General features: G+C 37.4%; 1 protein-coding gene across 1 annotated transcript in view; it reads right to left on the minus strand.

Moving 5' to 3' along the window:
• Window positions 1–2,766: 2,766 nt before the first annotated feature.
• The window catches only part of LOC128695580 (venom dipeptidyl peptidase 4), a 29,130-nt gene continuing 5,419 nt past the window's right edge, over window positions 2,767–26,477 (minus strand). Inside the window, exons 4-17 of the mRNA XM_070080045.1 lie at window positions 25,574–25,648; window positions 25,377–25,429; window positions 21,867–22,084; window positions 21,195–21,364; window positions 18,678–18,863; window positions 17,271–17,450; window positions 16,135–16,238; window positions 14,263–14,386; window positions 13,622–13,765; window positions 11,652–11,800; window positions 7,755–7,949; window positions 7,049–7,209; window positions 5,284–5,495; window positions 2,767–3,846 (exon numbers count right to left, since the gene is read on the minus strand). Of these exons, the coding sequence (XP_069936146.1) occupies window positions 3,751–3,846; window positions 5,284–5,495; window positions 7,049–7,209; window positions 7,755–7,949; window positions 11,652–11,800; window positions 13,622–13,765; window positions 14,263–14,386; window positions 16,135–16,238; window positions 17,271–17,450; window positions 18,678–18,863; window positions 21,195–21,364; window positions 21,867–22,084; window positions 25,377–25,429; window positions 25,574–25,648 (2,067 nt within the window). The 3' untranslated portion in view covers window positions 2,767–3,750. The remainder of the gene's footprint in view (window positions 3,847–5,283; window positions 5,496–7,048; window positions 7,210–7,754; window positions 7,950–11,651; window positions 11,801–13,621; window positions 13,766–14,262; window positions 14,387–16,134; window positions 16,239–17,270; window positions 17,451–18,677; window positions 18,864–21,194; window positions 21,365–21,866; window positions 22,085–25,376; window positions 25,430–25,573; window positions 25,649–26,477) is intronic.

Below are 26,477 nucleotides of genomic sequence, written 5' to 3' on the forward strand. Positions count from 1 at the left end.
CTCAGACATTATCAATTTATTAACCTCACTCAAAAATGTTTTATTTTCAGCAAAATTTGCTGGTAAAGCCTTACCCATTTCTCATTGACTCTTTTGCATGCTCTCACCACCTCTTTTTTTTTTTATTATTAGATTAATGAGGAAGCCCTCAATCTATATGGGTCATAGAGCACCTGGGAAATGAAAAAAAATCAGGTTTCATCCAAGGAAAGGGAAGACAGGTCAAATTCCTTGCTTAAAGAACACGTGTGTAATGTGTGGCATAACAGTGGTTATTAAAAGATTTATGGGAAGTGCTAAACCTTTATGGGTCATACACCACCTGGGGAACAAGCAATTGGAGTCAGTCAGGTTTGATTCAAGGGAAAGGTAGCTCCATTTTCCTGGATCATGGTAATTGTTACTTCAGTGAGTGCTAGTGTTGAAAGGTGTGGACTTAAAATGAATCTAGTATGAATTAAGATGTAGTATGTCACAGCTGCTCTTTACTAATCAAGTGTTTTTGAGAGATAATAAAGAGAAGCTGCAAAGTAATGATGTTGAGGCAGGTGAAAGTGAACATAGAAGAAAGGTGATGCAAGAAAGTCTGCCATGCAAAAAAAAGTACACCAGATTGGAGGGTGGAATTATGGAGGAAGTAAATGTATTTAGGTATTTGGAAGTGGATATTTCACCAGCAGACTAATAAATGGAAGCAACAAGGGGAATGTTCTTGAACTTACTGTAGTGATAGCAGCACTTTTAGATAGGAGGTGCCTTTCTAATTCACCGAGATATTATGTTTGAGAACGGTCAGAATGTATAGAATTAGGATGGTACTTCATGCAAAAGCAAACCTTTAATATGAATGTTTAGCTCTGCTTAGAGCTTTATCAAATCATTAGAGTAATGCAACAGGATATTATATACAAGGTGAGTAGAGAAAAAAGAAAGGTTAAGGTTAGATGAAATATGTGGTGGTGATGTGTACAGGCATTAGTCTCTTCTATTTGTTGTTGGGTTTTCTTTCTAAGGGGAGCTTGGCAAGTGGCTTCATAAAACTAAGTACCCCTTTATTTTAGTATTTAGTGTTTGGGACTTGTATGATTGCAGTTCCCAAACCCTGCATTCTAGTTCTGTTGTCTTCTTTGACAAGTGCTGCATGTGGCCAAGATGTGTGTGTGTTTGTCTTTACGTATAATACAGGCATTGCTCTGATTCCAAGCTTTACATATATACTTATATGTCACGTTTCACATCACACCCTCTGTAAGGGTTCATATACACTCTTTGCTTCTTGTGGTGGTGGTTGGCATTTGATATGGTTTCTAAGACGTTATGACCAGTGTTGGTGTCACATTGAGTGCCTGGGTCATATTGTTAACTTTGCCACTAGAAGGTACTATAAAATGCAGTTACCCATTTTCTCCCTAGGTTTGTTTAGTATGTGCTGCACTATGTCTGCAATCTCAGATGAAGGGGAAACTTGCTGTTCAGTGAGTATGTTGATATTAGTATTACACTCAGCTTCAAGAAATTCCAGGGTACATAATCTGTAGGCTCTGAGGAAGAAATTTATGAGAACACCACATTCATGGCACCACAGATTTTTTCTTTAAGACCTAAAGAATATATTTCCCAGAGTTTCTTGAAGGAAAGTGTAATACCTATACCAGCAAATTCTGTCTTCACCTTTGCAGTGTAAAGCATAGCAGATACTTAACTTAGGGAGAATACAGACAACCAAGGCATTTTTACCTACTTGTACCATAGCTGACAACCTTACCTGGGCCCTCAAGTACAGCAATTTAAAGCCTTACGTGAATCAACCAGACCAAACACCATCCACCACATCAAAGCAGGCCTGTAAAAAGATTCCTTCCAGAGAGTATGCCAGAATTTAGTGGTGAAATAGAGCAGTCTACACACACCAGTTACCTAAAATATCATGTGTGTAAAATTCACAATTTAGAATGCGTTTTATATGTACACCCCACACACCAGCTGGTTATATGCAAAGCTCATCATGAATATAAGCCTAAAAGGTGTTTGGAAGCTGCAGTCCTATAGTCCTCTAATAGTATAAAGCATAATCAAGAGGCATTTAATATTGCTGCTCATCTTACACACACACCCAATATACAGGTGGCACCAAAAATGAGGTACTGTACATTACTGCCACAGATGATGGTTCACTCTGACCTACTGCTAGCATCTGTATTTATTGCAGACCCTTATGGGTGTAGTGCTTAGTTATGATTACAATATATTTGAGGGTTGAAGAGGGGTTGTTGATGTAGTTTGGTCATTTAGAGAGGATGGAACAAAATAGGATGACTCGGAGGGTATATAAATCTGTAGTGGAAGGGAGGAGGGGTAGGGGTCCTAGGAAAGGATGGGGGTAAAAGAGGTTGTGTGAATGTGTTAGGAGTGAAGACGAATGGTTTTCGGGACCTGACGAGCTATTGGAGTGTGAGCAGGGTAACGTTTTGTGAAGGGATTCAGGGAAACCGATTAGCCAGACTCGAGTCCTGGAGGTGAGAAGTACAATGCCTGCACTTTAAAGGAGGGGTTTGTGATATTGGTTGTTTGGAGTGACATCTAAACTGTCATATTTGGGTGCCTCTGCAAAAACTGATTATGTTGAGGGTGGGGTGGAATGAGAGGTATGCAAGTTATAATTATTATAATCATAACCAAGTGTTTATACTAGGGTCTACAGATGTGAATGTAATTTGGTCATGTAGTAACTGCTACCTATTCTACAAGGATAAATAAAGAAAACAATTTACTGGTATTTAAAATAAATTTATTTCTTCTAGAAGTGTATTTATAGGGCTACTTGTAATTGCTATACTATGCCAACAGTATTCTCCCCACCCCCCATATACACACAAAAAAGTAATCGTCTATGTATGAGAGTTTTACCTTTGACTTTGTAGTAAACACATTTTTTTAGCTAAAAATTTTGACTTAGCTTGACAAGTCTTGAATAAGACACTTGCAACATCTGGATATCTATACATGTATTGCTGAAACATTTCACTTGTGTAGACTTCAGTCCAAAAAGCAACTTTTAAACTAGACAATGGTGGAAAGGTAATTTTGAGGTGTTCATGCCCTCAAAGCTGAACACCTTAACATCACCTCCACTTTTTTTTTTTTTTTTGTCACTTCTGTAATGGACTGAAGCCTCACATTTAAGTGCTGTATAGTCCTTGTGGCTTAGCGCTTCTTTTTGATTATAATAATAATAATCACATTTAAGTGTGTGTGTGTGTGTGTGTGTGTGTTGTACATGGCATTAATTTATTGGTATTGTATACCACTATTATGAAGATAGTTATCTACAAAGACTTGCTAACAGTTTTACTAGTTGGCAACATGCTATCAGATGCAGTGCTGCATCAGTTTCTTGTATATAAATACATTTATTTAATCTCGTGAACAATTTAATGCTATACACTTTACATTCAGCATTTACTGCTGTTGTCAATATTTACACAAAAAAAAAATTATAAAGTAGATATAATTACCTAATTACAATTCAATCTGGAATGATGAATTTATAATGGAATGTAACTAAATATTGTGACTAAAATAAATAATGCTCAAACTCTTGGAGGTACTAATAATTCTTATTTTGCACTAATATCCCCATTTTAAAATGCACATTCTTGCCTAATTAAAAACCAAAATAATGGTTGCATCCTTTAGAAAGCTAGCATGATATAAGACAAGATAGCCCTGGAGTTCTGATCTTAATAACTGTTAGGTCCTGTTGAAGCAATCATTGAGGAAATCTTCCATGGAGTGATAGTGATGCCTCTTTACACCTGCCAAGCCATGATTCTCATCTGGATAACTCTGTCGGGAAAAAAATATTTCTATAAGAATTTCAGTTATGTATTTTAAAAGTAGTCATAACTAATAAATAAACGGCTTTCTGGTACATTTCATCATTCTGTTCAAAACCAAGGCCTCAAACCTGCATGGATCATGCAGTGTAGTAATGTTATCATCCTATCACTTTTTTTTTTTTTTTTTAATTTGTTGGGATGCTTGGCACTATGTGCAAACTTGTAAGTTTAAATGGATCACACTTCATTACTAATGTAAACTGGGCATTATATTATTTAAGGATTCACAATTTAAGGACAGTTTTCCAGCAGCAGCAGCCAAGGCAACTTTAACTGCTAGATTGTCTTAGTCAAGAATCACAGGGTAAAATAATAATAATAAAAAAAAAAAGACTTAATTGAAAGCCAGAGGCTTGTACAAGTCTTGCACAGAGCCAACTACTTATCCTAGGTCATTACTTTTAGCAAACAGGAAGACATCTGCTGTCCAGTTTTGCTATTCAGGATGCAATAGATGACCAGTAGATTCTTTAATTAGACAAACCCATTCAGTTAATTTTGGCTAGACACGAGAGAGAGTATAATTCAGCGTTCCCTGTCTGTCCGTTCTTAAGTATAGGGACCACATTCATTGTCTTTCAGATATCTGGCAACTGTCCCATATTCACCGACTTCTTGTAGAAGTCAGTGAATCCAGAATCAACTAGCTAACTAGTGGATTCTGCTAACTCTCGCAGAATTCATGGTCTGTGGCGTCAGGTCTATCAAAAGTTTGCTTACTTCTCCCACTGTTAAAGTGAATGCATCAAGACACTGAATTTGTCAAAACTGAATTTTGGGCAGTCTGAAAGATAGGGCACTTAAAACATGGTGAATTGATAGCTCAACCCGGCAGTCCTTACAAACACACTGGGCTTTTTTCCACGTGATATCCAAGTCGTGTGTGTTTGATTCAAAATCAGGTGGGCATAGTTTCCCTACACTCAACAGTGATAAAAAGACAGCCTGGAAACAACTATTGTTTGTTCAGTTTCTTCTAATATTCCAGTGTAATATTGATATTACAACATACCAATGATACACTGGTATAAAGTGGTTGGCTATGGATTAGGGTAGTTGGTAAAGTTGATACAAGGTGGCAGAAGGGTAGTTGGTAAAGTTGATACAAGGTGGCAGAGAGAATATTCCAAGTCAGACCAAAATGTTGTCATAAGTTTGTCTAATATGTGCAGGTTATTTGTGTAGTGTCCCAGTCAGTGTTGTGCCTTTTTTCTTTATGGAATTGTGTACAGAAAATTGACTAATAGTGCTAGAAATAAGGTGTATAGGAGTTGTGTGTAGGGGGACATGAAGCAAGGAGGTGAAAGTCCAAAGTATACAATTTGTATGATGAGGTAATCAACATTAATGGTAACTGCCTTACCAACGTTGAATTTAAACAAACCTGCGATCTGAAGAGAATATCTTCAACCTCCAAAGCTCGGGACAGCATCATAGACTGCTGGTAGTGTACATTGTCATCAGCTGTTCCATGTATCAGGAAGAATTCTTTGTTTCTGAAGTTGGACACATTCCTAGTCACATCAGAATATTCATAAGCAGCATAATTGTCACTTGGTGTTGGTAGGCCCATATATCGCTCAGTATAAACTGTATCTGTAGATGAGAGAATATGTAATGAGGGTCATAAAATACATGAAAACTACTCTTAACAGTTGGACCAATTCATTTAGGGCATTTAAAGTATATATATGGGAGATTCTAGAGAGAAATTGCAAAGGTTGGTTGACGAATTTGGGAGACAGTGTAAAAATAGAAAAGTTGAGTGAACATAGAAAAGAGTAATGTGATAAGGGTATCAAATGATTTAGATAAAGAAAAATTGGATATCAAATTGGAGAGGGGGAGTATGGAAGAAGTGAACGTTTCAGATATTTGGGAATCGACGTGTCAGCGGATGGATGTATAAATTATAAGGTTAACCATAGAACTGATGAAGGAAAAAAAGGCGAGTGGTGCATTGAGGTATACGTGGAGACAAAAAAACTATCTATGAAGGTAAAGAAGGGAATGTATGAAAGTATAGTGGTACCAACACTCTTATATGGGTTTGAAGCTTGAGTTGTAAATGCTGCAGCAAGGAGTAATATTATGCAGAGAATTCGGAGTGTGGATATTAGAAGGTGTGGAGTTAATAAAAGTATTAGTCAGAGGGCTGAAGAGGGGTTGAGGTGGTTTGGTCATTTAGAGAGAATGGATCAACGTAGAATGACATGGAGAGCGTATAAATCTGTAGGGGAGGAAGGCGGGGTAGGGGTCGTCCTCGAAAAGGTCGGAAGGAAGGGGTGAGGGAGGTTTTGTGGGCAAGGGGCTTGGACTTCCAGAAGGCGTGCGTGAGCGTGTTCGATAGGAGTGAATGGAGACAAATGGTATTTGGGACCTAACGATCTGTTGGAGTGTGAGCAGGGTAATATTTAGTGAAGGGATTCAGGGAAACCAGTTATTTTTATATAGCTGGACTTGAGTCCTGGAAATGGGAAGTACAATGCCTGCACTCTAAAGGAGGGGTTCGGGATACTGGCAGTTTGGAGGGATATGTTGTGTATCTTTATACGTATATGCTTCTAAACTGTTGTGTTCTGAGCACCTCTGCAAAAACAGTGATTATGTGTGAGTGAGGTGAAAGTGTTGAATGATGATGAAAGTATTTTCTTTTTTGGGATTTTTTCTTTCTTTTTGGGTCACCCTGCCTCGGTGGGAGATGGCCGACTTGTTAAAAAAAGAAGAATATATTAAAAAACATATTGTATATGATGAGGGAGGGGATAAAAGAGATTTTGTATACAAGGGGTCTGGACATGTTATATAGGAGCGAATAGAGATGAATAGTTTTTGGGTCCTGATGAGCTGTTGGAGTGTGAGCAGGGTAATATTTTCTTAAGGGATTCAGGGAAACTGGTTAGCCGGACTCGAGTCCTGGAGGTGGGAAGTACAATGTTTTCACTTTATAGGAGGGGCTTGGGATATTGACTGTTTGGAGTGACATCTAAACTGTCGTATCTGGACATCTCTGCAATGACTGATTATGTGTGAATGATGGTGAAAGTGTTTCTTTCTTTTTTGGATCACCCTACCTCAGTGGGAGACAGCCAAAATGTTGAAAAAAAAAAATGAATTTATATTCTAAATCATCATGAGTGATTCCTTACCATAATAAATCCAGGATGTAACAGGTGCCACTGAAATACCACACTTGAAAATATTACTAAAGTCTTTTGACAGAACTGAGGCAGTCACATAGCCACCGTATGACCATCCCCAAATAGCAGTTCTTGAAGAATCAATGTATGGGAAGGACTTCTGAAGAGCACTGAAAAATTAACTTTAACTTTAGAACATACACATTTATACATAAATAAATTATTTCTCTTGAATACAACACATAAACAATTACTGTAAATATATAAAAATGCAATACTGTACTGCAAATGTGTTCTACAAAGATATTTCACACTGAAGCAGCATGACCCGAGTTCAAGTTTATAAAACGTTTGTTCCCCTCTAACTACACAAAATATGCTGTATTACAGTTCAGTATTGAAGTTACAAAACCATGATTTGGACAGGTGACAAGCAGTATATAAAATGGAAAGCAAAAGTTAATAGGTTATGAAGGACAGAAACATTGGTGAGTTTTCTTTTAAAATTTGTAAAATTTGCTTCAGTACTCAACCTCTAGCAACTTAAAAGAAAAAGTAATTTTGTACAGTATACTGTGTATCAATCCTCAAAAATAACAGACTCCTTATGACTAAATAAAGAATATATATTTTTTAATATTATCATCATTATTATGCCACTTCAAAATAATGAGAAAGGTTAAAATAAAAAATAAAAAAATTAATTTTAACTTACGCAGTAACAGCAATCTGGTCATCAACTTCACCTGTTCCTAAACCATAATAAAGTGTATGGAGAAGTTTATCTCCAGCATATCCAGATCCACGGCCATCAATTGATGTATATATAATTCCTTGCTCAGATGCCAAATAATCACCCCAATCAATTTTAAATCTATCACTAACCAATTGGGAACCTGGACCACCATACCTAGAAAAGAAGCAGAGTTACAAAAAAGTTTTCATAATTATTAGTTCAGTGAATTTTATTACAATAGGGTAATATGAGCAGGGTAATATTTAGTGAAGGGATTCAGGTAAACGGCTATTTTTATATAGCTGGACTTGAGTCCTGGAAATGGGAAGTACAATGCCTGCACTCTAAAGGAGGAGTTCGGGATATTGGCAGTTTGGAGGGGCATATTGTGTATCTTTATACGTATATACGCCTACCATAGTAAGCGTGTATGCACCTGGAGAAGAGAGAAGTGTAGAGGAGAGAGAGAGATTTTGGGAAATGTTGAGTGAATGTGTGGGGAGTTTTGAATCAAGTGTGAGAGTAATGGTGGTTGGGGATTTCAATGCTAAAGTGGGTAAAAATGTTATAGAGGGAGTAGTAGGTAAATTTGGGGTGCCAGGGGTAAATGTAAATGGGGAGCCTTTAATTGAGCTGTGCGTAGAAAGATTTGGTAATAAGTAATACATATTTTATGAAAGAGGATAAATAAATATACAAGGTATGATGTAGCACGTAATGAAAGTAGTTTGTTAGATTATGTATTGGTGGATAAAAGGTTGATGGGTAGCCTCCAGGATGTACATGTTTATAGAGGGGCAACTGATATATCGGATCATTATTTAGTTGTAGCTACAGTTAGAGTAAGAGGTAGATGGGAAAAGAGGAAGGTGGCAACAACAAGTAAGAGGGAGGTGAAAGTGTATAAACTAAGGGAGGAGGAAGTTCGGGTGAGATATAAGCGACTATTGGCAGAAAGGTGGGCTAGTGCAAAGATGAGTAGTGGGGGGGGGGGTTGAAGAGGGTTGGAATAGTTTTAAAAATGCAGTATTAGAATGTGGGGCAGAAGTTTGTGGTTATAGGAGGGTGGGGGCAGGAGGAAAGAGGAGTGATTGGTGGAATGATGAAGTAAAGGGTATGATAAAAGAGTAAAAGGTAGCTTATGAGAGGTTTTTACAAAGCACAAGTGTTATAAGAAGAGCAGAGTATATGGAGAGTAAAAGAAAGGTGGAGTGGTGAGAGAGTGCAAAAGGAGAGCAGTTGATAAGAGTGGGAGAGGCACTGTCAAAAAATTTTAATGAAAATAACAAAAAATTTTGGAGTTAAGTAAGTTAAGAAAGCCTAGGGAAAGTATGGATTTGTCAGTTAAAAACAGAGTAGGGGAGTTAGTAGATGGGGAGATGGAGGTATTAGGTAGATGGCGAGAATATATTGAGGAACTTTTAAATGTTAAGGAAGAAAGGGAGGCAGTAATTTCATGCACTGGTCAGGGAGGTATACCATCTTTTAGGAGTGAAGAAGAGCAGAATGTAAGTGTGGGGGAGGTAAGTGAGGCATTACATAGAATGAAAGGGGGTAAAGCAGCTGGAACGGATGGGATCATGACAGAAATGTTAAAAGCAGGGGGGGATATAGTGTTGGAGTGGCTGGTACTTTTGTTTAATAAATGTATGAAAGAGGGGAAGGTACCTAGGGATTGGCAGAGAGCATGTATAGTCCCCTTATATAAAGGGAAAGGGGACAAGAGAGATTGTAAAAATTATAGAGGAATAAGTTTACCGAGTATACCAGGAAAAGTGTACGGTAGGGTTATAATTGAAAGAATTAGAGGTAAGACAGAATGTAGGATTGCGGATGAGCAAGGAGGTTTCAGAGTGGGTAGGGGATGTGTAGATCAAGTGTTTACATTGAAGCATATATGTGAACAGTATTTAGATAAAGGTAAGGAAGTTTTTATTGCATTTATGGATTTAGTAAAGGCATATGATAGAGTGGATAGAGGAGCAATGTGGCAGATGTTGCAAGTATATGGAATAGGTGGTAAGTTACTAAATGCTGTAAAGAGTTTTTATGAGGATAGTGAGGCTCAGGTTAGGGTGTGTAGAAGAGAGGGAGACTACTTCCCGGTAAAAGTAGGTCTTAGACAGGGATGTGTAATGTCTCCATGGTTGTTTAATATATTTAGATGGGGTTGTAAAATAAGTAAATGCTAGGGTGTTCGGGAGAGGGGTGGGATTAAATTATGGGGAATCAAATTCAAAATGGGAATTGACACTGTTACTTTTTGCTGATGATACTGTGCTTATGGGAGATTCTAAAGAAAAATTGCAAAGGTTAGTGGATGAGTTTGGGAATGTGTGTAAAGGTAGAAAGTTGAAAGTGAACATAGAAAAGAGTAAGGTGATGAGGGTAGCAAATGATTTAGATAAAGAAAAATTGGATATCAAATTGGGGAGAAGGAGTATGGAAGAAGTGAATGTTTTCAGATACTTGGGAGTTGACGTGTCGGCGGATGGATTTATGAAGGATGAGGTTAATCATAGAATTGATGAAGGAAAAAAGGCGAGTGGTGCATTGAGGTATATGTGGAGTCAAAAAACGTTATCTATGGAGGCAAAGAAGGGAATGTATTAAAGTATAGTAGTACCAACACTCTTATATGGATGTGAAGCTTGGGTGGTAAATGCAGCAGCGAGGAGACGGTTGGAGGCAGTGGAGATGTCCTGTCTAAGGGCAATGTGTGGTGTAAATATTATGCAGAAAATTCGGAGTGTGGAAATTAGGAAAAGGTGTGGAGTTAATAAAAGTATTAGTCAGAGGGCAGAAGACGGGTTGTTGAGGTGGTTTGGTCATTTAGAGAGAATGGATCAAAGTAGAATGACATGGAAAGCATATAAATCTATAGGGGAAGGAAGGCGGGGTAGGGGTTGTCCTCGAAAGAGTTGGAGAGAGGGGTAAAGGAGGTTTTGTGGGTGAGGGGCTTGGACTTCCAGCAAGTGTGCGTGAGCGTGTTAGATAGGAGTGAATGGAGACGAATGGTACTTGGGACCTGACGATCTGTTGGAGTGTGAGCAGGGTAATACATATTTAGTGAAGGGATTCATGGAAACCGGTTATTTTCATATTGTCGGACTTGCGTCCTGGAAATGGGAAGTACAATGCCAGCACTTTAAAGGAGGGGTTTGGGATATTGGCAGTTTGGAGGGATATGTTGTGTATCTTTATACGTATATGCTTCTAAACTGTTGTATTCTGAGCACCTCTGCAAAAACAGTGATAATGTGAGAGTGTGGTGAAAGTTTTGAATGATGATGAAAGTATTTTCTTTTGGGGGATTTTCTTTCTTTTTTGGGTCACCCTGCCTCGGTGGGAGACGGCCGACTTGTTGAAAAAAAAAAAAAAAAAAAAGCCTACCATCCGACTTACGACCTGCTCGACTTACGACCGTGTTTTTTATGTCAAATTTCTGGGAAATAAACAACTATTTGTGTTGTACACAGTGTTTATCCTAAACCTTACAGTATAAAATACAGTACTAACAACATAAAAAGCAAAGTAAAACATGAAATACCAAAATAAAACAATAAAATAAAGTCATTACAAAAATGTTTTATTCATATTCAGTAGTAAAGTTCGACTTACGACCATTTCGACTTACGACCGGTTTCTCGGAACCGAACTCGGTCGTAAGTCGGATGGTAGGTGTACTTCTCAACTGTTGTATTCTGGGCACCTCTGCAAAAACAGTGATTATGTGTGAGTGAGGTGAAAGAGTTGAATGATGATGAAAGTATTTTCTTTTTGGGGATTTTCTTTCTTTTTTGGGAGACGGCCAACTTGTTAAAAAAAAAAAAAAAAAAAAAATTACCTATAAATTTCAGTTTTGCTTTCACTTACACATAAACCAACATGGGGTACGACTGGGAACGAGCTGGATTATAATCTGGTGGCAGCTTCATGGAAACTTGGGCCTTGAATCCACCCTCTACATCAATTTCTAGACGTTTCTCCAAAGGTAAAGATCGATCTAGAAGTTTAATCCGAATCTGCAAGAAAGAAGTCTATTTTTGACAAGTGCTCCCTTTTTGCACAATCTAAATACAGTGGACCCTCGACCAGCGATGGCATCGATTAACGATAAATCTGACTAGCGATACATTTTATCACAAAAATTTTGCCTCGATTAGCACTAAAAAACTCGACCAACACTATTCGTTCCGTCTGAGACGCGTCCACTTCTGGCCAGTGTTTACAAGCCAGCCAGCCACCGTGGTCGCTTCCAAGCATACAATTGGAACATTTCATATTATCACAGCCTTTTTAGTGATTGCACCTGCAAAATAAGTCACCATGGGCCCCAAGAAAGCTTCTAGTGCCAACCCTACAGCAGGGTGAGAATTACTATGGATATGAAGAAAGAGATCATTGCTAAGTATGAAAGTGGAGTGCGTGTCTCTGAGCTGGCCAGGCTGTACACAAAACCCCAATCAACCATCGCTACTATTGTGGCCAAGAAAACGGCAATCAAGGAAGCTGTTCTTGCCAAAGGTGCAACTATGTTTTCGAAACTGAGATCACAAGTGATAGAAGATGTTGAGAGACTGTTATTGGTGTGGATAAACGAGAAACAGATAAGTCACTCTGTCTGACTTTTTTGGGTTATCCTAGGTTTTCTGCACATATGCTACTATGTATGATAATTCTATGTAACTGTATTTGTGTATACCTGAATAAACTTACTTACTTAGAAGGAGACAGCATCTCTTAAGCGATCATTTGTGAAAAGGCTAGAAAGTTGCATGACGATTTAATTAAAAAAATGCCAGCAACTAGTGATGTGAGTGAATTTAAGGCCAGCAAAGGTTGGTTTGAGAGATTTAAAAAGCGTAGTGGCATTCATAGTGTGATAAGGCATGGTGAGGCTGCCAGTTCGGACCACAAAGCGGCTGAAAAATATGTGCAGGACTTCAAGGAGTACATAGACAGTGAAGGACTGAAACCTGAACAAGTGTTTAATTGTGACGAAACAGGCCTGTTTTGGAAGAAAATGCCAAGCAGGATGTACATTACTCAGGAGGAAAAGGCACTCCCAGGACATAAGCCTATGAAAGACAGGCTTACTCTGTTGATGTGTGCCAATGCTAGTGGTGATTGCAAAGTGAAGCCTTTATTGGTGTATCACTCTGAAACTCCCAGTGTGTTCAGGAAAAACAATGTCGTCAAGGCTAATTTGTGTGTGCTGTGGAGGGCAAACAGTAAGGCATGGGTCACTAGGGACTTTTTCTATGACTGGTTACACCATGCATTTGCCCCCAATGTGAAAAATTACCTATTTGAAAAGAAATTAGACCTTAAGTGCCTCCTGGTATTAGACAATGCTCCTGGTCATCCTTCAGACTTGGCAGAGTGACTTTCTAGGGACATGAGCTTCATTAAGGTGAAGTTTTTGCCTCCTAATACCACTCCTCTTCTAAACACTAAGAAGATCAATGCTCTCCCCTCCTCCCATCCCATCAATCATCACCAGATCTTCAATAAAGGTAAGTGTCATGTAACTGTGCATGTAATCTTCAGTTTGTGTATATTAAAATTAATATTTCATGTGGTAAAATTTTTTTTTTCAATACTTTTGGGTGTCTTGCACGGATTAATTTGATTTCCATTATTTCTTATGGGGAAAATTAACTTGACTAACGATAATTTTGACTAACGATGAGCTCTCAGGAATGGATTAATATCGTTGGTTGAGGGTCCACTGTATAGTTCACATGCCTAGAAATACTGAAGCTATTAAGTCATCTTAAATATAAAATTTTATTCTGATCTGAGCACTATTTTAAAAAATCCAAATATCCTAATTGCATTACCTCTTGATTATCCTCCAGCAGCAGGAGTCGTGAGTGGTCAGAAGAACGATGCAGAGTTACTTGTGGTATTCCCGGCCCATTACATGTCAGTGCATAATAGGTACTTTCTTCACTCATATCAGCACTGTTGTAATTGCAATCTTCCTGGAAAATAAAGAATAACAATAGCAATAAGTTTAATGAAAGATGCACTCAGGAGAGAGGACAGAAACAAGCAAAATATGCAAAGTTCTTTAATGTAAACCGTATGTATTACAATACAAATAATATTCCCAAACAATTAAAAGGTGTATGAGGAAACTGGTTTAGGTGTCAATTTCTCAAAAATTATCCTGTCTAGACCTTAGTCCTAGTATATATCCTTTATAGTATAATAAGATAGTATATCCTTTGTAGTATAATAATAAGGCATTATAAGGGACTCCAATGGAAATAAATCATTGACTTTTTTTGGGTTATCCCAGGTTCTCTATACATATGCTACTATGTCTGATACTCTATGTAACTGTATTTGTGTATACCTGAATAAACTTACTTAATGTTTTGAAGTGCCAGCCTTGGCTCCCAAACTTTACAAAGTCTGCTATAATATTTTATTATTGTGCTATATCAAATAAAAAAATGTAGATAAAAAAACTTACATTAAAGTCATTTTTGAAGCCACAAGTAATGCAATATGCTTGTTTGGGTTGAGTTGAATTTAGATCCCCTACATAATACATATGTCGTTGACCAGGTTTTCCAGCAGGAGCAGCTGAGAAATATCTGAAAATGGGATAATAATCATGTCAATAATAATCAGACATTCCAGAGAAGCTACAAACGTTAGCAGACATTCCTAAAGGTGTTTAAAATAAGTATGCTAAAAGTGAATACTGAATATGGCGATAATAAAAATATGGGGGAAACGAGAGATCAGAAAAGAAGGAGAGATTAGAGGAAGTTAGTATATTTAGATATTTGGAAGGTGCATCAGGATAATGTTAATCAATATGGAAAAGGAAACAGAGATGAGGGGTGAAGTTTGTTGTCAAGTTTATGTATGGAAAGTAAAGTTTGTCAATAGATAACAGCATAGATATTTTACAGCACTTTGCTTTACAGTGTTTTGCTAATACAGTGGTTTTTCAATTATACCCATTCTTCATTTATTCAAACTTCCTACAATAAATATATTCACCATTCACTACAAGCTATGGACGAAAATATTTTAAGGCAAGTAATGCGTGAACTGTATATGCATTTTTTAGGCCTAGCTATATTGTTCACTTAATATATGATAGAATAAACATGTTATCAGGCTTTTATATGCATTTGGAAGTGAAAAAAAAAAAAGGCTACGATTTGTTTTACAGCGGTAGTTCAGAACCTAACCTGCTGTATAAGCAAGGTCTGCCTGTACCAGTACATGGTTTCAAAGATTTAAGACCCATCAACTGCACACAGGTTTTGAACTCTTTCAAGGTCATTTCCCAACAGTTATAACTTTACCATAAATTTTTGGGGTTAACCAAAGGCAGAATGACAAAAAAATAAAAAACACACATCCATGATTATACATTCAAGTGCCATTTTGTCATAAGTGGGCAGATAATGCAATTCAAATGACCCTTCAAACTACATCTCCAACCCTCCTTCAGAGTGCAGACACTATTTCAAACCTCCTGCACTCATGTCTAACTAACCAGTTTCCCCTAATCCCTTCATAAATGTTACCTTGCTTATACTCCAACATCAAGCATTCAACATGCCTGTTGAATGCTCAAGCCCCTAGCACTCAAAACCTCCACTAATTCCCTCCCAACTCTTCCCAGGGCAATCCTTATCGCTCCTTCCTTCCACCCCCGATTAATACAGCCTAATGGTCATCCCCATTTTGCCCCTTCTCTAAATGTCCAAACCACCTCAACAACCATTCCTTAGCCCTCTTAATTATATTTTTGGTACAACTCTTGAATGGCTCGTAGCAAACAAAGACTGAGGTTCCCATACTACCTAAAATGGAATTTCTGAGAAACAGTATTAGATAGTGAAAAACTTACATACGAAAATTTAATATTTTATAACTGTGCTTAAAAGTATTGTGACTGAAATAACTTGGTGCCAAAAGTATTGCAAAAAAATTCTTGCATGTATAATACATGTATAACAGTTACGTGTATATTTTGTACTGTAATCCATATTACAGTATATATTAAGTACAACTTATGAGTTTGGTAAAAATTTAATTAGAACCTTGTTAAATACATATATCAATTTCAGGAAAGCAAAAAACAGTACAGAATAGTTACAAAAACAAAAACAAATTTTTTTCACATAGAATATTCCCATGGCTCAGTTTGGTATTTTTTCCCATTACCAAAATTCTATGGTAAAAAGCCTGTCTTTGTACATTCTGTCTATGGCCCCTTTCAAATACTGTAAACCTTTTCCTGTTGTAGCAGATGAACTAATGTCTAGACAAGCACCCACAAAAAATATCTAAAAAGGAGGGAAAACTTAATTGCACTTACATGATGTGATTATTTTGGTCCCAGGAGAGAATTTCCACAACTTCATAAGTTCCAGTTGTCAAAGGAATCAAGGTTTTGTCCGATGATCTCCGAAGATTGATATGCTGGATAAATTATTACGGTTTTAGTTACAATCATTAAAATTATTCATTAATTTGGGAGGCTGTGAAATATTGAACAGCAGACTAGACAAAGGGAGTATTGAGAAAGTGGATATATTTAGGTGACTGGGAGCTTACACATCAGGAAATGGATTATGAAAGATTAGGTGCACCACAGAACAGATTCAGGAAAAAAAGGTAGAGGTGTATTGAAGCATTTGTGAAAATTAGGCTTATCTACGGAGACAAAAAAGGGGAATGTACCAGAGTATACAATAGTGGTACCAACACACATGGATGAAGAATGGGTTTTGACATTGCAGCAAGGTGGCTGCTTGTGGTAACGATATCATATTTGATAGCAATGTGTGGTGTGACTTATGTAGAGAATTTAGAGCACAGAAATGAAAAAAAAAAAACAGTGTGGGGAGAAGATGACAAGAGTGTGTATAAATCTGGGGTGGCAGAAAGGAGCAGTTGTGGTAGTCCCAAGAACAGTTGGAAGAACAGGGCGAAGGTTTTGAGTGTTAAGGGCTTGAGCCAGTTAGACAGGAGTGGAGACAGGTAGATTTTAATGTATGTACTGTTGGACTGTGAGCAAGGCAGCATTTATGAAGGGATTCTGGGAAGCTGGTTAACTGGTCCTGGATATGGAAATAGCAGTGCATACACTGAAGGAGGGAACGAATGTTGAAGTCTGAGGGCCATTTAAATTGTGATGTCAGAATACTAATGGCAAGGCAGTGACTGAGTGAATGATGGTGAATATGCTTCCTTTTTAAGTATGGAAACAGAATAACATTGCTGTATATAGGTTTCTTCACAATTATGGGAACTGAGTAACAAAGCTATATATATATAGGTTTCTTAATAAGTGTGGGAAAAGAGTAACAAGTTATACCTGTTCTATGTCATAAGACACTATTTGTCTTATGTTATAAAACAATGCCATTATTTTACTATTGAGAATGCCTACTACCGTAATATTAAAAATTAGCAATTATACAGACATTATTAATACAGTAATAAACTTACTTTGAAATTTCCTTTTGCTCCCTGATCTGTGGGCATGATTATGAGGTATGTGTCACCATTAATATCATCAAATGTAGGTGGAGTATAGAAATCATTCCAGGCATGGTCTGGCGACTCATGAACCAAATCATCACTACACACACCAGTGTCTGCCAAGCATATGCTAAGGGTATTCACATTCTGAAATGTAATTAATCCTCTACTTAGCAATCATTCTGTATAGTTAATAACTAAATTATTTTCTTATTTATGGAGATGTGCTAAACCTGTAAGGTTCATACAACACCTGGAAAATGCAAGGTAATCAGGTTTGATATGAGGAGAGGGCAGCTCCAATAACCTGAATCACAAGTCCTTCAACATCAAAGCACTCCCTTTTAATTGTGATTGCTAACTATAAACACAACCTATATCAAGCTATAGCATATCTACATTCTGTATTTTTTTACTAATACAGCAATGTTTCTTTTTTAGACATAAGTTCAACAACAAAAGCACAACATATTTAGTAAATACTTTTATACAAACATTAATGTTGGGTCTCAATTAGGTTCATTAAACCATGTTTCAAAAAACAATAAAAATGAATTTAATGATATTTATTAATTTGTTTGACTGTAGTTGCAGTTAGTAGTTACCTCTACATTATTCAGGGAAACAATTTAAAATTACATTCTATTTGAGATAAATACTTAATATTTTTTCATATACAGGTGTGTACTGTGCTGCAATCTAAATACGTATAAAACACTGCATCCTATGTAGTGTTTCAAAAAAGCTTAAAACATTAAATATACCAAACACTGATACTGTATATGAATCAGTGAGAATAATAGAAGTGTTTCTAAATCTTCAAAGAGAGGGGTGCCTTGAAGGTGAAGGTATCTTGATCTGAGTAATTAGTGCTACTTTCTTCTTCCAGGGATCATACCCAATTGTTCCCCACCCCTCACATTTTTCTGGTGCACTAAAACCTTTACGGGTTTAGCAGCAATTACATCAATAACTTCACTTTCATTTGTCTTTAGTGCACAAATATTTCTAAAATATATTAAAAAATATTGTGATTATGTATCAGCTTTATTTTCACTGAATTTATTTAAGATTTAAATGTATTCTTCATGTATACTACAGTAGTACCAACCACAATTTGATTTTAAATATATGGTAATAATACAGACCAACAGTGATTTTATTTTTTTAGTTGTCAAGAAATTAACTTGACAACTTTATAAATTTCCTTAGGAATTTCTTGTTAAAAGGCAAATGAGGGTGCAATTAACTGAAAAAGTTATATACCTGTACTAATTTCATTGTTTACAGATACTATTAACATACTGATGCATCTACAAGGACATAATAAGTACTGACAATTTTTTATTTTATCAACACAAAAACAGCACTAACCTGATGTCTGTTCATCCACATAATAGAAACTTTATCAGGAGTAGCCCAGCCAACAGCAGTGAAGTAATGGTCAGCAGAGGATAAAGAGTCAGGAGGAGGCAGGCGAGTCACAGTTTCTGCACTACCACTGACCAATTTAGCAAGGTCTACCACCCATAGATCCACCACAGGATTGGAGCGGCCAGGCTGAAATTACATTTTACTTAATACTGTCGGTGAAACATATAAGTGAACAGTATTTAGATAAGGCTAAAGAGGTCTTTGTGGCATTTATGGATTTGGAAAAGGCGTAGGGGGGCAATGTGGCAGATGTTGCAAGTGTATGGTGTAGGAGGTAGGTTACTGAAAGCAGTGAAGTTTTTACGAGGATAGTGAGGCTCAAGTTAGAGTATGTAGGAAAGAGGGAAATTTTTTCCCAGTAAAAGTAGGCCTTAGACAAGGATGTGTGATGTCACCGTGGTTGTTTAATATATTTATAGATGGGGTTGTAAGAGAAGTAAATGCGAGGGTCTTGGCAAGAGGCGTGGAGTTAAAAGATAAAGAATCACACACAAAGTGGGAGTTGTCACAGCTGCTCTTTGCCGATGACACTGTGCTCTTGGGAGATTCTGAAGAGAAGTTGCAGAGATTGGTGGATGAATTTGGTAGGGTGTGCAAAAGAAGAAAATTAAAGGTGAATACAGGAAAGAGTAAGGTTATGAGGATAACAAAAAGATTAGGTGATGAAAGATTGAATATCAGATTGGAGGGAGAGAGTATGGAGGAGTGAACGTATTCAGATATTTGGGAGTGGACGTGTCAGCGGATGGGTCTATGAAAGATGAGGTGAATCATAGAATTGATGAGGGAAAAAGAGTGAGTGGTGCACTTAGGAGTCTGTGGAGACAAAGAACTTTGTCCTTGGAGGCAAAGAGGGGAATGTATGAGAGTATAGTTTTACCAACGCTCTTATATGGGTGTGAAGCGTGGGTGATGAATGTTGCAGCGAGGAGAAGGCTGGAGGCAGTGGAGCGTAGTTTGGAAGTTAGGAGGAGGTGCGGGATTACCAAAACTGTTGTCCAGAGGGCTGAGGAAGGGTTGTTGAGGTGGTTCGGACATGTAGAGAGAATGGAGCGAAACAGAATGACTTCAAGAGTGTATCAGTCTGTAGTGGAAGGAAGGCGGGGTAGGGGTTGGGCTAGGAAGGGTTGGCGGGAGGGGGTAAAGGAGGTTTTGGCCTAGAGTATGAAAATTCAGAAGGGAACCTTGCTGGAATTCACAAACATAAAATATAAAAAAAAAAAAATAATACATTAACTAATGTTGCTGTTTTTTAACAGTGGCCATCTCCCACCGAGGCAGGGCGACCCAAAAAAAAAAAACACACTTTCACCATCATTCACACTATCACTGTCTTGCCAGAGATGTGCAGATACAACAATTCAGATGTCCCTCCAAACAACAAATATCCCCACCCCTCCCTCTTCCTGGGTGCAGGCATTGTACTTCCCACTTCTAGGACTCAAGTCTGGTTAACCAGTTTCCCCTGAATCCCTTCACAAAATGTTCCTTTGCTCACACTCAAACAGTTCTTCAGGTCCCAAAAACCATTTGCCACCACTTGCTATCTAACATGTTCACACATGCCTGCTGGTTGTCCAAGCCCCTCGCACACAAAACCTCCCATACCCCCCTCCCTCCATTGCTTCCTAGAATGGCCCTTACCCAGTCTTCCCTCCACTACAGATTTATACACCCTCTAAGTCATCCTATGTTGCTCCATCCTCTTTGAAAGAAAAATTAACTGAAACTAAAAAATAAATAATTTGGTGTAATATAAGTTTTATTATTATATTAGTCACTATGTTAATCATATTAATATTCATTATATCGAAGAAGTATTGTAATGTGCAGCAAATTGTTTTGAACGGTGGCTAATTTATTAAATCAGATTTCTTAGAGCACCTAAAATCTTTTTATCATATTTTGACAAGACCTAAAGTGCTTATAATGCCTACTACTAAAACATTAATCAACTTTGAGAAGACAAAGGAACAGTTTCTAATTTTCCTTCATAGTTAGTTATCGTATTAATATGCATACACTTAAAATCACTAGTGTACTGTAATCACAGACTGTATGGCATATATCGAGTTACTGTACTTTCCAGTTTCCTATACATTTATGCCATGTTGGTAAATTAATCACAACTTGGTTTACGAGCTATAATCACCTTTCATCTCTTAAATATACAGTTCAATAATGACAAAATCAAAATTAATGTAAATTCAATGTAGAACAATAAAATCTCAAGAATTATTTTTGCATATGTATTATTTTAGCTGCAATTTTTCAGGCAACTTTCTGAAATATATTGTCAAACAAATCAATTAAGGCAGTTACTGTACACATTTCTACTGTTATTAAAAAACCACTATGCACCTAAACCTCAAGGCATCAAAGCATCCAGTTCTACAGCCTTTATTAATTCTCAACTATTGCAACTTATTGCTCACTACAACCAGCAACTTTCTATACCTTGGGGTATTTGATGGACTGCTGAATAGGGTACTGGAATGCCAAATCTCCAGGGCGACCATAGAGAGGGAAGTTCATTGTGTCTACCCGAGAATCATTAAAGGTAGCGAACGCCAGGCGTCGACCATTGGAGTTGAACCATAGAGCAGAATTTGAGCTTAGAATTTCCTCTGTAGTGGATATACAAAAAAGTATTTTAATTATTATTGTAATGTAGCTATTTTAAACCATTTTCAGACAATGCAATTTCAACAAACTTTTTGCATAGAAGCCTTTTAAGGAACTGTAAAAATAAATACTGTGTCTGTTGCCTTATTAGTAGCTTAATAATAGAAGAATTTCAACACGGTTCTTGAGGTCCTGAATATCATAAAACAGCATTTTAGTATAAATACGCAGTTAAATTTGTGCAGTACTTGCAAAATAAAGTACACTTTTCATTAACAAAGCTTTATAGACTGGTTATTTATATTTTAGTGGATGTACAAGAATTTTCATTAGCATATTTTACTGTAAACAGAAATAGTAGTTACAGTGCCATGATGTAGCAAATTAATGAATAACTCTTAAGAAATCATTTAAAAAATAATAATGGTACAGTCCTGTGAATAAATATTAACTTTACTGCACTCAACAAAAATTTACACTTTAAAATGGCAATGTACATTGTACCTTCATACACCCAATCAGGAATGCCATTGAAGATGCTGCCAATCTGTCCAGTGTCAGTCAGTCTATACATGGTGTCTAGATCAGGGCCAGTGGTGTAATACAAGTCGTTGTGAGAGACGAAAGCCAGAGCATCATCAGTGGGTGCCCATGTGGCAAACAGTAGAGGTGGCTGGTCGCTTCTTGATCTCACACGAGTTGGAGCAAGTGGGATTGTTTTCCTACAAAGAAAATGGAATCAAATATTAAGAGGTACATCCCATTTATCTCCAGATTTCACAGTACGAGAAGTACCCAAGTTACACACACCTGCACATACAGCAGGCCCCACTTATACGACAGGTTAAGTTCCAGGCTACTGCTGGAAAGTAGACATCGGTGGAAAGCAGAACGCCATTCTTTCCACTTATAAATGCATATAAATGCCAGATAAGTTTACAATAACATATATTAAGTTAAAGAATAACGAATAAAAAAGTATAAAGAATAAAAAGAATAAAGATTTTATTTCTTCGTGAAGGTTACAATATGTAACTATAATTTTGGTTAGCTAAGTACGTACAAGGAAAGTCACTATCATGCCGGGGGATTTCGGGCAGATTAATCCTAGTACATAATAGCTACTTAAATCTAGACAAGATAAAAGTGGTTAACTTTTATTAAAATCTTTAATTATTATATTACTAATGTGAGGTAGTCAAGGTGGAGGTTTATAAGAATAATAATCTTGAAGTTGGACATAATAAAAACAATATTACAAAATTACAAACAGTAATATTTCATGGATTGGCAGAAGTTTAATAGACTTGAGGTCATATAATATCATATAATAACTGATTTGAAGTTGTTTTGGTTAGTATTAAGAGATGAAATGATTTTTAAGCAAAGTCCTAAATTTATAAGTATTCATGGGATCCTTTACCAGTTCAGGTAGTGAATTCCAAATCTTCGAGCCCTTTATGTACAATGCATTTTTGCATAGCGAGAGACTGACACAAGGGATGATGTTGAAGAGTGTCTTATGCCTTGTATTGTGACTGCATTCTGTTGTAACTATCAAGAAGTTTAAGTGGAGGGTTTATATTGGATTTTAATATTTTTTATATGTAGTAGGCACAATAAAATGAGTGTATATCTCGTATATTTAGCAAGTTCAGGCTTTTGAAAAGTGGTGGGGTGTGCTGTCTAGCAAAGGAGCTGGTATTAAAAAACAATAAAAAGTATAATACACACACACACACACAATACACTCATTACTTACCTTAAAATATTTGTAGTCTTAATGTAGGGTGAGAGGTGAATAGTATTTATTTGTAGGAAGTCAGGTGTGGGAGGTATGGTAGCCAGCTAGGACAATTCACCCACACGTAATACGTATGTACTATGGCATTTAAAGCGCACTAGAGTAATAAAATGCATATACAGTTCACTCATTACTCACCCTAAAATATTTATAGTCTTAATGTAGGGTGAGAGGTGAGTAAACGAGGTAAAACGAATAGACGAGAGAGAGTGAGTACATGAGAGAGGAAACAGACGCGGAGAATGTAAACAAACAGACAAATATGTCTGGTTTTGGTCGATACACGTTCATCTACACCTAACATCTCATATTTATGTTAATTTATTCTACTGTTGGGTGTATCTTATTCCTTATCCTCATATCAGACATAAACAGAGATATACACCACAGCACCGTATCATCCTTTGCGGATGATACTAGGATCTGCATGAGGCTGTCATCTGCTGAGGACGCGGTTAACCTCCAAGAAGATATAAACAAAGTTTTCCAGTGGGCAACGGTAAACAATATGATGTTCAATGAGGACAAATTCCAACTACTCTGTTATGGAAAACTGGAGGAGATAATAACTAGAACAGAGTATACTACTGACTCCGGCCATACAATAGAGCGGAAAAATAATGTAAGGGACCTGGGAGTAGTAATGTCTGAGGATCTCACTTTCAAGGATCACAACAGTGCCACGATCGCACGTGCAAAGAAAATGATAGGATGGATAATGAGAACTTTCAAAACGAGAGATACCAAGCCCATGATGATCCTTTTCAAATCACTTGTTCTCTCTAGGCTGAAATACTGCTGTACATTAACATCTCCATTCAAAGAAGGTGAAATCGCAGATCTAGAGAGTGTACAGAGATCCTTTACTGCACGTATAAGTTCTGTCAAGCACCTTAACTACTGGGAACGCTTGGAAGCACTTGACTTGTACTCGTTGGAACGCAGGAGGGAGAGATATATCATAATCTACACTTGGAAAATCTTGGAAGGAATGGTCCCAAATCTGCACACAGAAATCACTCCCTACGAAAGTAAAAGACTGGGCAGGCGATGCAAAATGCCCCCAATAAAAAGTAGGGGCGCCATTGGTACACTAAGAGAAAACACCATAAGTGTCCGGGGCCCAAAACTGTTCAACAGCCTCCCATCAAGCATTAGGGGAATTGCCAATAAACCCCTGGCTGCCTTCAAGAGAGAGCTGGACAGATACCTAAAGTCAGTGCCGGATCAGCCGGGCTGTGGCTCGTACGTTGGACTGTGTGCGGCCAGCAGTAACAGCCTAGTTGATCAGGCCCTGATCCATCGGGAGGCCTGGTCATGGACCGGGCCGCGGGGGCGTTGATCCCCGGAATAACCTCCAGGTAACCTCCAGGTATGTAGCATGTTTATTACATAATTTTGAAGAAATATCACAGATGGATTAATGAAAATGTTTATATTAACATAATATACGACATTTAATGAGCCTCAGAGTGATTATTATTGCATATTATTAATACTGTCATTATTAATATGGCATCCTCAAGACTAGTAAGACACACTTAGTGATTTTAATGTGTACCTGAATGCCAGCACAGTGTGTAAGTTTATTTGGGTGCAGGTACACATAAGTATAATTATCAGAGTGTACAATATGAAAACTTTTAGACACTTGAAATTTTGGAAAGTTTCCAAATGTAATGGAGAGAGACAGTGCTCACAGAAAATGTAAACAAACCAGGTGGGGGGCATGGTGACCAAATTAGAAAGTCAGATGGGGAGCCGTACAGCGAGTTTAGGTCGTAATTTGAAATGTCCTTATTACCGGAATGCCATAAGGGGAAACGACTGTACGGTACTGTACAGTCTGGGAAACAGGAAGCAATTAATGTTTTGCAATTGTCGAACTGCAGTACAAATATGCATGTGAAAACAATCACTCTACTAGTGTACTTTAATTCTATAAAAAATAAATCATTAGCAAGTTGCAACACCAGCTTTATACATAAACCACCATCAGTCAGCATCTTGTCCTGACAAGCCAAACATGCTGCAACACAAACAGATTAGTGACTATCTGTTTCATATGAACTTCATTATACATTTTTGTGGTTATTTTCATGAGAGCAATTACTACATCAGTTTAAATACTTGTCACAAATTAACACTGAAAAGTATCACTGATCAACAAATATTAAGAATATACTAGTTGAGCAAAGGCTGTCACTTACCCAGTCTCCAGGTCAAGAATGGTATGACGAGCCAGGTAGGAATAGCGGAACAACTGGAAAAGAGGGATTTTGCTGTTATTATTTTTTTAAAACTGTACAATGTATAACCAACATACAGATGTTATCACATACTATCCAATGTTCAGCATAAGAATAAAATTAAGAATTTTTATTTCATCATTTAACAGACAACTGACCTTCTGAACATCATGGACCATAAGCAGGTACTTCCTACTCGGTGAGAGACTGTACTTGAAGGGCCGCCATTCACCCTAGAGAAATAATTTTATGCTGAGGAAAGCTGTGTTGTCAATATTAATTTTTTTTTTTTTTTTTTTTTTTTCAACAAGTCGGCCGTCTCCCACCGAGGCAACAAGACAGGTAGGTAGGTAGCAATCAATACTATCATGTAAGGTACTGATAGTCAAAAAACAATGTATTTAAAAACATTAAAAATTTACAATACAGTGTACAGATATAAGGCAAAATCTATTTTTTTTTTATTTACGGGTAAATACTAAGAATGAAAGTGATGAATGATGATGAAAGTATTTTCTTTTTGGGGATTTTCTTTCTTTTTTGGGTCACCCTGCCTCGGTGGGAGACGGCCGACTTGTTAAAAACACAAACACACACACACACACACACTACAAACCTCACTCAAGGAAAAAGATCTTGGGGTGAGTATAACACCAGGCACATCTCCTGAAGCGCACATCAACCAAATAACTGCTGCAGCATATGGGCGCCTAGCAAACCTCAGAACAGCATTCCGACATCTTAATAAGGAATCGTTCAGGACCCTGTACACCGTGTACGTTAGGCCCATATTGGAGTATGCGGCACCAGTTTGGAACCCACACCTAGCCAAGCACGTAAAGAAACTAGAGAAAGTGCAAAGGTTTGCAACAAGACTAGTCCCAGAGCTAAGAGGTATGTCCTACGAGGAGAGGTTAAGGGAAATCAACCTGACGACACTGGAGGAGAGGAGAGATAACATGATAACGACATACAAAATACTGAGAGGAATTGACAAGGTGGACAAAGACAGGATGTTCCAGAGACTGGACACAGTAACAAGGGGACACAGTTGGAAGTTGA

This window comes from Cherax quadricarinatus, unplaced genomic scaffold, assembly GCF_038502225.1.
Source record: "Cherax quadricarinatus isolate ZL_2023a unplaced genomic scaffold, ASM3850222v1 Contig99, whole genome shotgun sequence".
Classification (NCBI taxonomy): domain Eukaryota; kingdom Metazoa; phylum Arthropoda; class Malacostraca; order Decapoda; family Parastacidae; genus Cherax; species Cherax quadricarinatus.